Consider the following 15,243-nt stretch of genomic DNA (forward strand, 5'->3'; position numbering starts at 1 on the left):
TCTAATAACAATTATCTCCTTGTTATGCAAGACACTCACTTGCTTTAATTTTTTGAACATTATTTTTCACATGCAATACTCCTCTACATAATACATACTCCCTCATGTAAAGCATGACCTTTGATTTTTATGGTAAGTTATTCCAAATTATAGTTTTTCTAAAATAAAATAAAAGAATAAGGCTAATGATAACATTGTGAGAGGGATGTGCTGAGTCTCCAATACTACGGATGTTTAGAAATTTGCTCGCACACAACCTAGGGGCTTCCACAAATTATTGGCTTCAAAAATTAATTTCCATGATGGTGGGATGAATAGGAAAAAAAAAGAAAAAGGTGTGAAAAGTATAGCACCCACGAAAGGCACTTGGAAAATTTAAAGCAGGCCAGACCCTAGATTGTTTAAAGTGAATGACTGAATGCATTAAGTTGAGATAAAATGTATGAAAAGCTACAAGTTCATGAAGCTTTTGTTGCCAAATGTTATTGTTCTTCACTCCCCACAGGAAAAACATAAATTTCAAACAGCAGAACAAACATTACAACATTGCAAAAATTTTCTGAATGAGATTCTTCATTTCGGGCAACATTTCCAAATTCCAACCATAGACACACCTATCGTCCTCCCATTCATAGCTCCCAACCTTTGCAAACAAGGGATTGATCTCGAGTTGCAGAGATGGAATGAGCATAAGAAAATGATGACTAAGAAACCATGTTTGATACATTATGCAGATGCTGCAGGTCTTGAGGCACTTCCTGCCCGCATTGTTCAAGAATCGCAATGAGTGGTCCAGCAACTTCAACATCTCCTTCTTTTAAGAAACCATGCAAAGCACCATTGGCACTTTGGCGGGCCATCTTTGTCAAAATATGCACGTAAGTGTCCAAAGAAGGTACAAAATAAGGTAGCACAATCACATCATAGGTCCCTATATCCACATTAGAGATATGCTCCACATCAATCACAGAAACCGCTGGTCGTAATCTGTTGCTTAAATCCACACTGTACAACAAAACAGTAGATAAGCTTCATATCAAAACTCAATCAAAGAGTACAAAGTTTGGAAGTCAGCTTTCCTGTGAAATTCAATAACCAGTGATGCGAAATGATAATTTTAGGACATCTTATTTGTTACTCTCTCCCCTCTTTATTAACTGTATTAGAATTTTGGGACCCAACTCAACCCAAAAGGTATCTCACCCCGAATTGGGAGGTCTCTACCAACAAACGAATCTAGGATAGGCTCTGATACCATATTAGAATTTGGGGGCCTAACTCAACTCAAAAGCTAGCTCAAGAGTTGAGGGTTGCTCAACCATTATAAAAGTTATTTATGTCATATCTCTAGCCAATGTGAGACTTCTAACAAATAATTATTTGATATTTTTCCAAATAATGTCCTCGTGAGAAGAATAAATAAGGACAGATAAAATACATTTTAAAAGTAAAATACGAAAATAATAATACTTTTCTTAAAGTTAAGAATTGGACGAAGAAACCCATTTTTCCCTCCTCAGAATAGAGACTACAATCACTACCAGTGCAAAAAATCGACCATTTCTAGACCTTCATAGGAGGACAAAACATGATGACTTTTGGATTTGAAAATTCTAAGACAGTTACAGATATCGTACTGCAGGAAGTTCCTAAAAATAAAACAAACCAAACAAAGTTAGATATAATAAGTGGTTTCTAAACGCTGTAATAAGTTCGTAACTTCTCATGGCAGCATTAGAGCCTTCGCAACATATTATTATTTTAAGTAGAGACTTCTGTTAAGCTAGGTTAGATTTCCTGTAAACAATTACAATGTTCTGAGGTTATGGTATGTCAGAGATAAGCTTGTCCAAATAATAGCTCAGTCTATTGTTATTATTGGCTAACTGCTATCATGTGATTGTTCCTTAGTTAGAGCTATGCATCATGACAGTCATGGCATCTGATTTTCAGCTATCGCACACACTTCCACCAATGCACACGACAGCGCCTTCACCATGTGCAGTTCCAACATAAGCACAGTTTAGCACTTACAGCAGTTTCAACACCGGCAAAACCTTTTCACACAGTTCTGACACCGGTGAATCCATTTCCACTCGATTCACTACTCCACTTGCTGGATTTGTAACTCTGACCACAGGACACACTTTTCCATAGAATCTTTTTACTATCACCAATGTACACAACAGGGCCTCCACCATGTGCAGTTCCAACATCAGCATGCAGTTTAGCACTTACTGCAGTTTCAACACCAGCAAAACTTTTTCACACAGTTCTGACACCGGTGAATCCATTTCCACTCAATTCGCTACTCCACGTGCTGGATTTGTAACTCTGACCACAGGACACACTTTTCCATAGAATCTTTCTACTATCACCAGGAAAAGTGTCTTCTTCAGCTCTCGTGACTCTGCACGAGCGATTGCAAGGAAACTGGATGATAATTTTTTTGTGGTGGAAACAGCAAGTTCAAAATGTGATTGAAGGTCAGGCTTCACTATTTCTTGGTATATAATGTGATGCCTCTTCATTTCCTCACGAAACTAATTGATGTCTACGCTGTGTGAATGAGGTTAACACAATTTCGGAATAGCAAGATCAACTCTTGCTCTTCTGGCTCTATCTACCCATATCACGTGTTATTCTCACTAAGCTGATTGGTTCTACCCAATCTTTGCAACTATAGGAGAAGATTCATACTAGAGCCAGAGCCATTCAGTTGGGTACAGAACTCTGAAATACAATGAAAGGTACCAGGGCTATCTTTTACTCAAAATTAAAGCCATTGTTGATTCATTTAGGAGAGTTGTAGGCCCTGCCTCATATTGTAACAAGCTAGAAGTTATCTTTGATAGGATTACCACCGGAGAATGGTGTCACTTTGATGAGTATCGACCTCTAATTAGGAAGGTATATGAGAGCAGAAATAAGAGAAAGGCTATAGCTTAGCCTTGTAGCTGTCTGTTATTGGAAACAGTTAGTTTGTTAACTGTATGCTATTCTGTTACTACTGTCAGTGTGGGTATAAATAAAGGGGGGAAGGGAAGTTAGAAGTCAGTTAGGAATTCAGTAGGGACTAGGAAAGACCGGACTCTCGAACATTCCAGAGGGGAGTTAGGGTTTCCCTTTCTCCATTGTTGTACCTTGAAGCTCTGGTTCTCAGTTCTGGGAAACAGGCTTTATTTCTTGAATAAAATCACTTTCTTGGTTCTTGATTCCATCAATTTGGTATCAGAGCTCCGATCTTGAAGCTGTGGAAGCCAGAGAAGAGCTGAATGGAGAAGAAGATTCCAGAATTTGATGGAAGAGAGGCTTACGGATGGCTCATCATGGTGGAGCAGCACTGCGAGGCCATGGGAATTTCTGACGAGAAGAAATTGTCAGAGGCAGAGAAGTCTTTGACGCGTGATGCATTCTTTTGGTGGTTTTTCTGGAAAAGACGCAATCAGAAAGCAGCCTGGTGGGATTTTGTAACGGCATTGGAACCGTTCCTGCCAGAACCAGTTCTGGATTCAGGGAAGAAGAAATCCCTAGGAAGCCAGAAGTTTTGGAGGAGGAACGAAGAACTGCTTTGATGGAAGCCAAACCAGAGACGGATTCAGTGTTGCCGGTGAAATTAGAGAGTAAACCACAACCACCGGAGTATTCTGAAACGGAAGCGACGCAGAAAGACTGGGAGTCCGCAGCGGCGGCGAAGTGCGCTGCAGCAGAAGCATTGCAGAGAGAAGAGGAGGCTGCATCGATGGCAAAGGAAGCAGCGGTGGTGTCACGGTGTCAACCGGTCACCGTGGTCGATTTCATCGATTGCACGTTGACGGCGAAAGGGGAGAAGATCGACGCCGAGGGGAAAATCTTCATCAAGTCTTGGTTGCAGGAAGGTGCGACAAGGGAGAAATTGCAGACTCGCAACCTTCAAGGGAGGAAGAGGGTTGAATCAACCGTTTTCCCCCAAATTACTGAATTAGGGTTCGATTGGAAGAGAAGGCAGCCGCGGAAACCACCTGATTCACTGCGTCGCAAGGCGGTAACCGTCAATCGACCGCGGAACCTCAATTATTTGCTCACCGGAGGTTGCCAATCGAACGGTGGCGGGATCGCCAAACCACCGTGGCGGTGGTTCACACGACATCTTCGACAGGGTCCTGAGATTCGCGAGGAGGAGAGATGTTGTACGTCGGTAACCCCCAATTGACCGCCGGAAAGGTTCTTTTGCTGCACGGTGGTCTCCAATCAGACCTCAGTTCTGTACTCGTCGATGGTTGCCAACCGACTGGAGACTGAGTCGCCAGACCGCAGTGGTGGTGGTTCACGCTTCATCCTTGATGATTCTTGAAAATCGGAGCCACCCGATTTGGTTGAGACGGCGGGATTGAGAGATTGTAGCTGCGAGTTAAGAGTTCGCATGGAGAAGAGGAAGGGAAACTCGCTCATTTGCAAGCCGGTAACCGCCCAACGGCCGTCGGCGAAGCCACCGGAATTTGCAGTTACGGCGGTGGAAGCCAAGGCACGAGATTTTTCCTTGCATGTGTTGTTCTCAACGGAGAGGGCTAAAATGTGCGGGTTCCGGGCTGAACCCCTTCCAAAACAATGGGTCAAGCCCAAATTACTGATGGGAGGAAATTGGGCTTTAGTGGTGGCTGGTCACAGTTTGGTTAATGGAGGCATTGATTCAGAAGTGGGTTTCATGTTTTCAAAAAAAAAAACTAGTCATTCAAATGGGCTGGGCCATACTATCAAGAGTGTTAGATGCAGTAGCAAAATTCATCACCAGCATGGATTGTGAAAAGAGAAATAGGTATGTGGAAATTATTTTTGGCCGAGTGAGTCAAAGCTTTCATATCTTACTTGAGCCAACTCCAACTTAAAAAACAGAAAGAAACATGGCAGTGTTAATTGGTTTTTATTTGATCCTGGTGGGAACGTTATGAAGATGAGAAGTGTTGCAGCCAAGAACAAATTCTTGGGAACAGTAGTTTATATTGACATCCTATTGAGCATAGAAAGTTGGGGTAGACCTGTGTTCTTGGTTCAAAGAGTTGATGATAGGGTCTTTAAGCTTGATGAATATCTCACAAACGACTACAAGTGTCAATTAATCAGTAAGCTAGGGAAGTATGAATGTATGATGTTGACCCGATTGACACTATCATAGCTGCAAGGGAAAGGGTGTATGTTGCTTGTATGCATATCATAGTTGTAGTTGGTGTTCTTCTAATTACTGTTGAAGAATTGTTGGATATGAGGCAGCAAACTCTCGTTCTCAAATTGCTCACTTGCCAGCTTGGTTTCACCAAAGATATTATGGTGATTAACCTTATTCAGGTTGCCACTACTGCTGGTGTTGAGGGTCATCAGGATGTTGGTCCTACGGGCTATATAGCTTCTTATTTTTCTGGTGGTCCTCATGTTTCTCGCAGCGGGAATCGAGTGGATTCATATCAGCGGAAGTGTGGTGGAATGTTAGGAGTTATTCCTATTTTCCTGCCCACTTTGATGACAGTTTGCAATTGTCTCTTCTGAAAATGTTCACTCAAGGCTTAAGGAGGTTTCTGAGGTTAGTCCTAAGGATGGCTGCTGAATTCTCATTGCATGAAAAGGGTGAAGACAATGGGTGGGTATATGCTCATGGTTGAGCACATTTGGAGGCAACAACATGATTGCTCCAGATGGTTCTCTTTTCAATTGTTTTTCCAGCACGGGGACCTTGGCAGAATTTATTTCAGAAGCTCAAGGGAGATGGACATCAATATCAACAAGGCTTGGAGCTTTATGCAATTGGATCCAGGTTGAAGCTGGGAGATGCTCACCAATACATACAAGGCTGGGAAGAGCTGGAAACTGAGTTGTATTGTTCTATAACATGTATTCAATCCTCCACCTTGAGGACAAGGTGAAACTTTTAGTGGAGGGTATTGATGAGTATCGACCTCTAATTAGGAAGGTATATGAGAGCAGAAATAAGAGAAAGGCTATAGCTTAGCCTTGTAGCTGTCTGTTATTGGAAACAGTTAGTTTGTTAACTGTTTGCTATTACTACTGTTAGTGTGGGTATAAATAAAGGGGGGAAGGGAAGTTAGAAGTCAGTTAGGAATTCAGTAGGGACTAGGAGAGACTGGACTCTCAAACATTTCAGAGGGGAGTTAGGGTATCCCTTTCTCGATTCTTGTACCTTGAAGCTCTCGTTCTCAGTTCTGGGAAACCAGGCTTTATTTCTTGAATAAAATCACTTTCTTGGTTCTTGATTCCATCACACTTGTAACTAGCAAACCAGGAATGTGTTTGCTAGAAAAAGATCAAAACTCGTACTTGAGCATGAGGTCAGAATTGAGCAAAACAAGCAGGACTTGATCGCTAACAATGCCTCAGTCAATATCAAGCAGTAGAATTCAGTTCCATCTGCTGAGGACAATGATATTCAGTCTCAATTTGCTAGGTCAACACAACAAACCTGAGGCAGAGGTCAAAATCCTAGAGGATGAGAAGGCCACTTAGGTAGACGCCGAGGAACGGGTGGAATAATATGGTGCAGTGCCAGTTCATCTTAGGGTTGGGTATGCTTCACTAAAATTCAATCACTGGTTCAGTTATACGCAACGATTTGTTCAGAAGAACTTCAATCAGTTTGCTCAACAGCAGTTTTATCAGTCTCCACAGTCCCCTCAGGTTGCTGCTCCTACTTGGCAGCAGCAACAATTTCATCCAAGGTTCCAGAAGGTGTTGCTTCATCCACCACCATAATCCCCAGCTCCATCCACTATGTCAGCAATGTCTGTTTAGTGTTTACAATGCCAATTCAGCAGCTCCCTATATTATTTCCCAGAGCTGGTTTGTTGATTCAAGAGCCACACACCATGTGACTTTCTGATCCACAACACCTCATGGAATCTGTCAAGCATAAGCAGGTTTATGTTGGCAATGGTCATGGTTTTCCTGTTCATTCTATTGGTGCTATTTACGCTTCTTCGCCTTTTCACTCTTCAATCACTTCAACATTGAAAAACCTCCTCCTTGTTCCCTCAGTCACTAAAAACTTTTAGTAAGTTTGCAACAATTATTCTGATTATTTTAAATTTTACTCTACTATATTTTGTCAAATCATAAGTTTGCCTATTCATCCTATTGGAGCTAATTACGCTACGTTTCTTCACCTTTTTATTCTTCAATCACTTCATTGACCCCTCAATCACTAAAAACATAGTTAGAGTTAGTAAGTTGCAAGCAATAATTCTGTTTATTTTGAATTTTACCCTACAATATGTTATCAAATCATAGGTTTGCCTATTCATTCTATTGGAACTACTTACATGACGTTTCTTCACCTTTTCATACTTCAGTCACTTCATTGAAAACCCATTCTCCTTGTTCCCTCAATCACTAAAAATATAGTTAGAGTCAGTAAGTTGCAAGAAATAATTCTCTTTATTCTGGATTTCACCCTACTACATGTTGTCAAATCTTTTGGAATATACCATATTCTACTTGAAGGAGCATTGCATCCTAAAGGCCTCTATGAATTTCCTCCCTTAATATGCTCAAGTACTGCTGGAAATTGGAAATGCACATGTAGCTCAGCCTGGTTCTAGAAACTCATGTCATTTTGCTCCTTCTAAATCATATGTACTCCATACTGCAACTGTAAATACTCACCACTCAAGTAGTTTTCTGCGACAATCAATGTGTTATCACAGTCCTGCTCTGCACTATTGCGTTAAACAAATGGAACTGGACGTTTTCTTTGTTCAAGAGAAGGTGATAGCTGAGTCCCTAATTGTGATTCATATTCCAGCACATGAGCAGGTGGAAGATATCGTAACAAATAAACCTTAAACCCCAAACTGAGGTTTACTGATCTTAGAGATGAAGTCAGGGTGGTTTCTTTTTCATCTCCACCTTGAGATCTGAGGGGGTTTGTTCGAGATAAGCTTGTATTGGGAATAACTCAATCTAGTGGTAGTTAATTGCTGCAATGTAATTGTTAATAAGTTAGAGCTATGCATTCTTTTATGATATTGTTAGTTTACAGTTGTTGTCAGGTGGTTACACATTGTAACAGCTTCTAGTAGAAGATTCTCAAGTTATACAATGATTGCTTGTAAAAAGAGAAACTTCAGAATAGACATTATTGAATTTTCTCAGATCTTTTTTCTCTCACTTCCTCACTCACGCATTCTCATTCGACCTCTATCATATTGTACATATCATGGTAAAAAAAATTAAACCAAAACATGTATAAAAGCATTACCTATCGTTTGAACTTGCCATAACAGAATGTGAAATGGAACAGCCCTTGGATTTGAGAGCCTTGACCAATTTATGGCAGTTAGCATCTTTCCTCAAAATATATAGTAGGTTTGAATTCTGAGTGCCGCTGCTCGAAAATTGATCCAATACTTCAACGCTCTGCAAGAAATAATGGTACTCAGAAGTGCTTTCAAAGATTATACATCTAAAAGACATACTAGATTCAATTGCAAGAATTTCACACAGCTGTATTAACCATATAAATAAATAACTAATATAAGAATGTTCATAGTGGAAATTGGAAACCAATAATGTGCATTTATACTTTTCAAAGATATATATGTAGGTTCATAAAGGTTGAAATAGGACCGTTGAAGTGCTGGAAAAAAAGTGATTTTATAAAATTCAAACATATAAGTAGAACAACGTGAACATTGGTCAAAATTGCTTGATACCTATGAAGCACGGACGCACCTTGACAGGGGCGTGTTCGCGTCTCGGACGAACGGACACGGCACCGACACGCGTGCGACACGTGTGAGAAGTGTCCGAATAAAAAAATAATTTTTTGTCCGGTTAAAACACAGCTGGGACACGGCTTGGACATTGAGCCAACACGCCTCTGTGGCTAGATACATGAAGGGACAATTTTAGTGCTATTAGTTTAACTTTTTTTATTTTATTTAAATCATATTTTTTGAAAAAAGGAGACTAACTAGATAGATTAACACTCTTAGAAGGAGGAGAATGCCACGAGATTAAATTAAATCATTTTCTAGAGGCTATGATTTTCAATGATGATGATGGTCAAGAAGGAGGAGAAAGCCACTAGATAGATTAACTCTCTTTTTTTATGGACACAAAGTGTTTAATTTGTGTCCCCGAAGGATAGCTCAAGTGGTAAGAGCTAGGGACATAAGGGTTGGGTGGGATGAAGGGTAAAGGGTCAAGGGTTCGAACCCTTTACTAACATTACTAACATTTGCCTATTAAAAAAAAGTGTTAAATTTGTAAAATGAGACTTCTTAGTATTTTTTTTGGTGAAACTCATTAACATAAGATAGAAATTTTAAGTTTTTCATTGTAAAAAGATTAACTTGTGTTTTAACTTCGGGAAGGTTATATACAAACCTTAACTTGTCTCATGTTCTCTTAATTTTATGAACATATTATCTTGTTGCTTTTTGAAAAAAAAAAAAATTAATAGATACATATATAAGTCGTGTCATCGCATCCTACTTTTACTTTTTTTATTTTAGCAGTGTCGCTGTCCCCACCTGTGTCCATGTCCGAGTCCGTGCTTCATAGCATGATACAACTAACCAGTAAATTTTCAAATAGGGCTAAAATTATTTAAATCTAGTTCTTCATTAATTTGATTAGAAAGATTAAGCTTATTCAAAAACCCTGACAAAAGGACTTGCACTTATAATGTTCAGCTAAACCCAGCAAAAAGAGCCAAAGCAAGAGTGAAGGTCAATAGTTGATCTCCCTATGCTAATATCTGGAAAAAAGAAAACCAAACCTTATCCCACTAAATGAGGTTGTATACATGGATCAAAAGACAATTGGTTTCATTGAACACTTAATTTCACTAAATCCATCAACAGGAGAGCAAGGTCATTTTAATGGTAAATCCTTTTAAAAAGGCTAAGGAAATTCTGACAGTTACCTCTAACTTAAGTAATTTAATTCATTTTCTAATGTCAATAAAAATAATGATAAAAGTTGAGTTAGTCATCAGTAAGGGCACCGGCACACCGCTACTTCTAGCTCCAATACACAACTAAATAAAATAGATCTGTGAGTAGCATACCAATATGCTTACCTGAACTAGTTTATCTTCTTCTGATGTACACACTTTAACAGACTGGATAATGCATGAACTTAGGCTGGTAATTGAATTATTGACAGATAGTCTACAGATAGATCCTGTAAGAAGATACCGGACCATTGGGATAGACATATGGTTGAAGCTATCATTGAAAACCACCATACGAAGATTGCCAGAAATAAACTTCTTGATGGATTTTAATGTATCAGTATGGCCAGCGCTATAAATAGTATTGAGCCCATCAATAACCTATGTAATAACAAAGCGTTAATTGATCAATTGAGGAAATAGAATAAATCATATTAGAGGTGGTACTTCAGTTTTCCCTAAAATTAAATTTTAAAATTTACAATACTTCATCTTTTGTCTTTTTACTCATTTACAACAATACTTTTTTAATATAATATGTAATGTAGTAGAAAATAACTACATGGTTAAAATAAAGAGGTAAGGTAGTTTAGGAATTGTGCATAGGTAATTAGTAAAAATATTAATGAAAGGGTTATCCTGCACACTTTATAAAGTATAAGGTTCTAAATACACATTTTTAAGGGCCAAGGGCTAAGTTGCACATGAACTAAATGTCAGGGGACTAATTTTCTTTTATCCCTAATTATTCCTTAATACTAATTTGTTCTTATCAGTTTCTTACTACAAAAATCCTACAAACAAAGAATAAGCATAAGATAGTTATCAAAAGAAGAAAGACACCCATAAATGGAACACTGAAAAGGAAACCTACCAGCATGGAAATACCAGAAATATCAATGGCCTTTATAGAAATAAGCTCCAAAAGCCTCTCAGGAGTAGAAACAAGAAACTCAGGCTCGCAACTTCTCAAACTGTTGAAGACAAATGTTGAATAAGAAGGTGGCTACCATAAGGAGTTAGTTGACAAAACATTAAATAACTAAGCATGTGCATGCACACTCTCAAAATATTCATGCAAACAAGGAAGTTGTCCTGTAAATTTATTGCCTACTTAATCCACAAACATGGGACATGTTTCTTCTGGAAATGCCAATTGCAAATCAAAGGAGCTTTCAAAAATAAATTCATTTTATGAACTGCAGTACTACAATTAATACCAATATTGTTTTGAAAGCTCGCAGACCACAAAGGAACTCCTCCTAAGTATCCTTGTAATGATGTTTTCTTACTGAGACTAGTGGCCAGTTATTTTACACTTTCCAGACTACAAAAGTGAGATACTTCAAGTAAAGCTGAAAACTTCATATTTTTTGCCAAGAAAAAATTCTCTGAAAATTTTATTGTGTATTATAGTTACTATTAGAGTAATACACATGTATGTATTTGTTAGTACATAGGAGTGATTTTGTTATGATCTGTTAGCTGTTAGAACTGTATTCAGATAGCTGTTAAAGCAGCCAGATGACAGCTCAGCCCAAATATTCTGTTACCTATTAGGCTTAGCCATCTATAAATGCAATAGTTCTACAAATAAATTAAGAAAAACACATTCATTCTCTAAATTTCTATAATTTTCTCAGTCCCTCTCTTGGTTTCTCCCTTTCTTGCTCTATCTCTCACTTTCTCATACTTTATCTCAATCATCAAACTCTAATATGGTATCTAGTAAAAGAAAAATTTAGTTTAGGGTTCTGACCCATTAGGCCAACATAAAAAGTCCTACAGATCATGTATACAAATATATTCTTGTACTCTAATTTTTCTATCAATGAATTAAGATAATTCTCTCCATGTTAACACAGTAAATAGACATAGGTTAGATTGTTTTCTGGTGGGCATCCCTTATTGGTGTCTTTCTCTCTCGCACCACCGCCCTTCATTGTTGGAGCGTCTACGATTTGCGTCTGACCTCACCACTGGCACCATCAGGTATGATCTGTCGCTACTGGGCTACCACTGAGCACCATTGTTGTTGATGCTAGCTAGCTTTCATCCAGTTCTACTTTTTTAGGCAGACATCTCTCTCTCTCTCTCTCCAATGAGGGTGTCACTGCTGCCGCCACCGTGATCTTTGTCCTCCAACAAATCCGAAAAATGTGTCCCTCCATCATCATTTTGGCCACTGCTGACATCTGAACCATGGTGACTAGTTAATCTATGGTGGTTTTATTTAACAATTTGTCCTAATCCTACCTCTGTATATCATTTTAGTGATCATATATAAATTTCTTCATTCCAAATATGGCAGTTTCATCAATTCCAAATATGGCAGTTTCATCAATTACAGTGAAGACTGGGCAGTCTTCTAGAACTTTTATCTCTTCTCTGACTATTGCAATGGAAACGTTATGTTTCATGGGCTAAAGCTGTTGAGAAGCAGTGTATAGGTCAAGGCCTAAAGGATGATCTCTAAACTAAACTTGAAGATGGGAAGACCGATAAAGAAAATTGGGAAAGGGCTGATGCACTGTTGCGTACTATCTTATGGCAATTTATTGATCCCTCTATACTAACTTCAATACTTGTTATAATTTATCGCCCGAGGAAAACTCTGTTTATACTAATGAAATTAAAGGTTTATATTTCGGTTGTTGATAAGTTGATTAATCCTCAGGAACACAGCATGACAGTTCCTGAGTTTGTTGGTCAGATGTCTTCCATCAGGATTATTAACCAAAAAACACTTCAGATTTCTTACAAGGGTAAAAAATATATATTAAAGGACTAGATAAACAATGTTACTAGTCATTAAACTTAAATAAAAGAGCAGCAGCTTGCGTTACCAAACAAAATCATCAGTACAAAAATTCTTATGCTCCAAGCATATCATGGCATTAGATGAAAGACATCAATATTGGATGAAATGATAAATAAAAGATAATGTTTAACAATTACCCTTGAATCTGATGATCTAAGGAAGCACCTGGATGAATACTCACGGTATGTATTCCTACAGATTTCAAAGGCTTGCAAACTGTTCGGACCTGTGCATCAATTTTCAATTTTTAGAATTAAAGTTATCAAAGTCAAGAGTTTGTACAGAACAAAAGGTCATAACATGAACAGTGATGAACTGTCTTGTGGAATCCAGATGAATCACTGAATGAGAAAGTACATAACTATTGTAGAGTGGTTAACTGTTTATAGGCGAAGTGCATTACATGTGTAGTCCAATGACTCACTATTCTTTCAAGGACCAGTCTTCGGTGCTTGGGTCTGTATATTGACATTTATCCAAGCTTAAAAATAAATAAAAGAACCAGCGGTGAAATTGTAAGCATGTACAGGAAAATCTTCTAACCTGGACAGCTTTTTCATGGGAAGGAACAAGGAACAAAAGAAAGGGACATGCAAATGATAAGCCTTGTTTCTCTTTTCTCACAAAAGTATCAGCTGCCGCAGAAACTACCCATGCAATTTGCTCAGTAGTAGCAGAGGTTCCACTAGTGTCCATCAGGTCTTTCCCTGTAGAATAACACTTGGAAAATTCCAATCCCCATGAATTAAGAAAGAAAGAATTACCCTCTCCATCCGTGTACGCATCACCATGTCGTAGTGCATTTTCAATTGCACTTAGACACCAAAAAACAAATTTTGAAGGGAACTCTGAAATTTCACAACCAAGTTGTCGGGCACCGCAAAGGTCAGCCACCTCAATATTCTTCTTCTCTGAGTTGATAATACATTCGCGGCCCAGACTATTGTTGGCAGCAACAGATCCAGTTCCTGTTTGTTGATTCAATTTTTGTGAAATATCCCGACCAACAGCGCCTTTCCTTCCTGGTCCACTCTCCCCATTAAGGAGAATTGTATCATCTTTTGGGGAACGCGTTGGTTTCTTTTTAGGAACCCTTGTTTTGTTTTCCTCTTTCCCATGTTTATCGTTGAATGGATCCTCTGGAGTAGGTAGGCTATAGCACATCCCCTGTGATACATCATGACAAAAGTCATTTCTACTACTCTACTATAAAAGAAATCACAATGAATACAATTCTACAGGCACTATGGTAATAACATCACCAATGCTCTCTTACCATCTTCAACAAAGAAAACATTACACAGAACTATTTTCAACTTAATTGTTCAAACCAGAAACATTGCTTATTTCATCCAATAACCAAATGTCATCAACCAATGCATAAGCAATAACTGATACAAGTTGTACTGTGGTTCTCAACAGCTTTACTAAAGTAACCAACTAATAGTAAACCATCTACAGATTCAGAACAAAATCAAACTTCAAACTAAGATTAAATTATCATCAGACATTACATTAATCAAACTAATTCCGTTAATACACTGTTCAACACCTACAGAATACATGCATTAAAAAATTGAAAATATAAAAAAACAAGACAGAACAAAAAGAATAAGAAACTAGAAGAAAAGAAAACAATGCGTACGAAATCAAAAGGAGGAAAACTGTAACATCGTGAAGAAACCTATCTAATCTTCTAGCGATGAGAATAATGCAACAGTATAAGGGATGAAATGATAAATCAAAATATACTACCCAACCAAAAAGGATCCGGGAAAAAAAAAAAAAAAGATTGATAGATATTGAACCTGGCAAAGGCGTCGTTTTCCGGCCTTACGGCGTTTCTTGGCGGCGACAGCGGCCGCAGCCTTTGAAGATAGAGAGTTAGAGTCACTCTTCTTTCTAAGCTTTTTGTTCTTCTTTCTTCTTGCAACGTCGTCACCCTTCGCCATTGCTAACAGTATGAAATGTGACCACAACAGCAAGTGCAGTGTGGAGGGGGAAGTTTATGGTTCTATGCTTATATGCTATGGATGCTCTTGCTTCTATTGCGGCGCTTCAATTTGGACACTTTGCCTCAAGCAGGGTTTAAAAACTCAAACCAGACCGGCCGGTCCAACTGGTTTGACCTGGAACCGGATTTATTTCCTTTTCAAAGCCTCTCTAAAACATGTCGTGTGTAATCTCAACCCTAAATAATTATACATTCAGGGCCCGTTTGGTGATCAGGATAGGATATGATATGTGAACATGATGAAGGTATGAAAAACGGTAGAAAGGGGGGGTTTGAATAACGTTTTCAGAATAAAACTTCCACCTTAAAGATTTTAACAAATCTTTCGAAAACAAAGTGCTTGAGATAAGAGATAGAAAAACACACAAGGATTTTATCCTGGTTCACTTGATGAATCACTCAAGTTAATCCAGTCCACCTGTTAAGGTGATTTCTTCCTTCTTAGAATGAAGGCAATCCACTAAT

General features: G+C 38.5%; 1 protein-coding gene across 1 annotated transcript; it reads right to left on the reverse strand.

Annotated features, from left to right (window-relative positions):
• Nucleotides 1-397: 397 nt before the first annotated feature.
• Nucleotides 398-14,833, reverse strand: LOC130721562 (pre-mRNA-processing ATP-dependent RNA helicase prp5). Its single transcript, XM_057572364.1, has 7 exons — nucleotides 14,573-14,833; nucleotides 13,308-13,931; nucleotides 12,902-12,990; nucleotides 10,818-10,917; nucleotides 10,070-10,324; nucleotides 8,243-8,400; nucleotides 398-1,005 (listed from the first exon to the last, which is right to left on the reverse strand). The coding sequence occupies exons 1-7, from the start codon at nucleotides 14,714-14,716 to the stop codon at nucleotides 705-707; spliced, it is 1,671 nt and encodes a 556-aa protein (XP_057428347.1). The 5' UTR covers nucleotides 14,717-14,833; the 3' UTR covers nucleotides 398-704.
• Between the last annotated feature and the right edge of the window lie 410 nt (nucleotides 14,834-15,243).

This window comes from Lotus japonicus, chromosome 5 (genome assembly GCF_012489685.1).
Source record: "Lotus japonicus ecotype B-129 chromosome 5, LjGifu_v1.2".
Lineage (NCBI taxonomy): Eukaryota > Viridiplantae > Streptophyta > Magnoliopsida > Fabales > Fabaceae > Lotus > Lotus japonicus.

Coding starts and splice junctions, on each gene's coding strand:
- LOC130721562 (XM_057572364.1), bottom strand. CDS start 14,716: ATGGCGAAGGGTGACGACGTTGCAAGAAGAAAGAAGAACAAAAAGCTT. Junction 13,932..14,572: donor GAAAACGACGCCTTTGCCAG/GTTCAATATCTA, acceptor GATGTATCACAG/GGGATGTGCTATAGCCTACC. Junction 10,918..12,901: donor TTAGATCATCAGATTCAAGG/GTAATTGTTAAA, acceptor TGTCTTCAACAG/TTTGAGAAGTTGCGAGCCTG.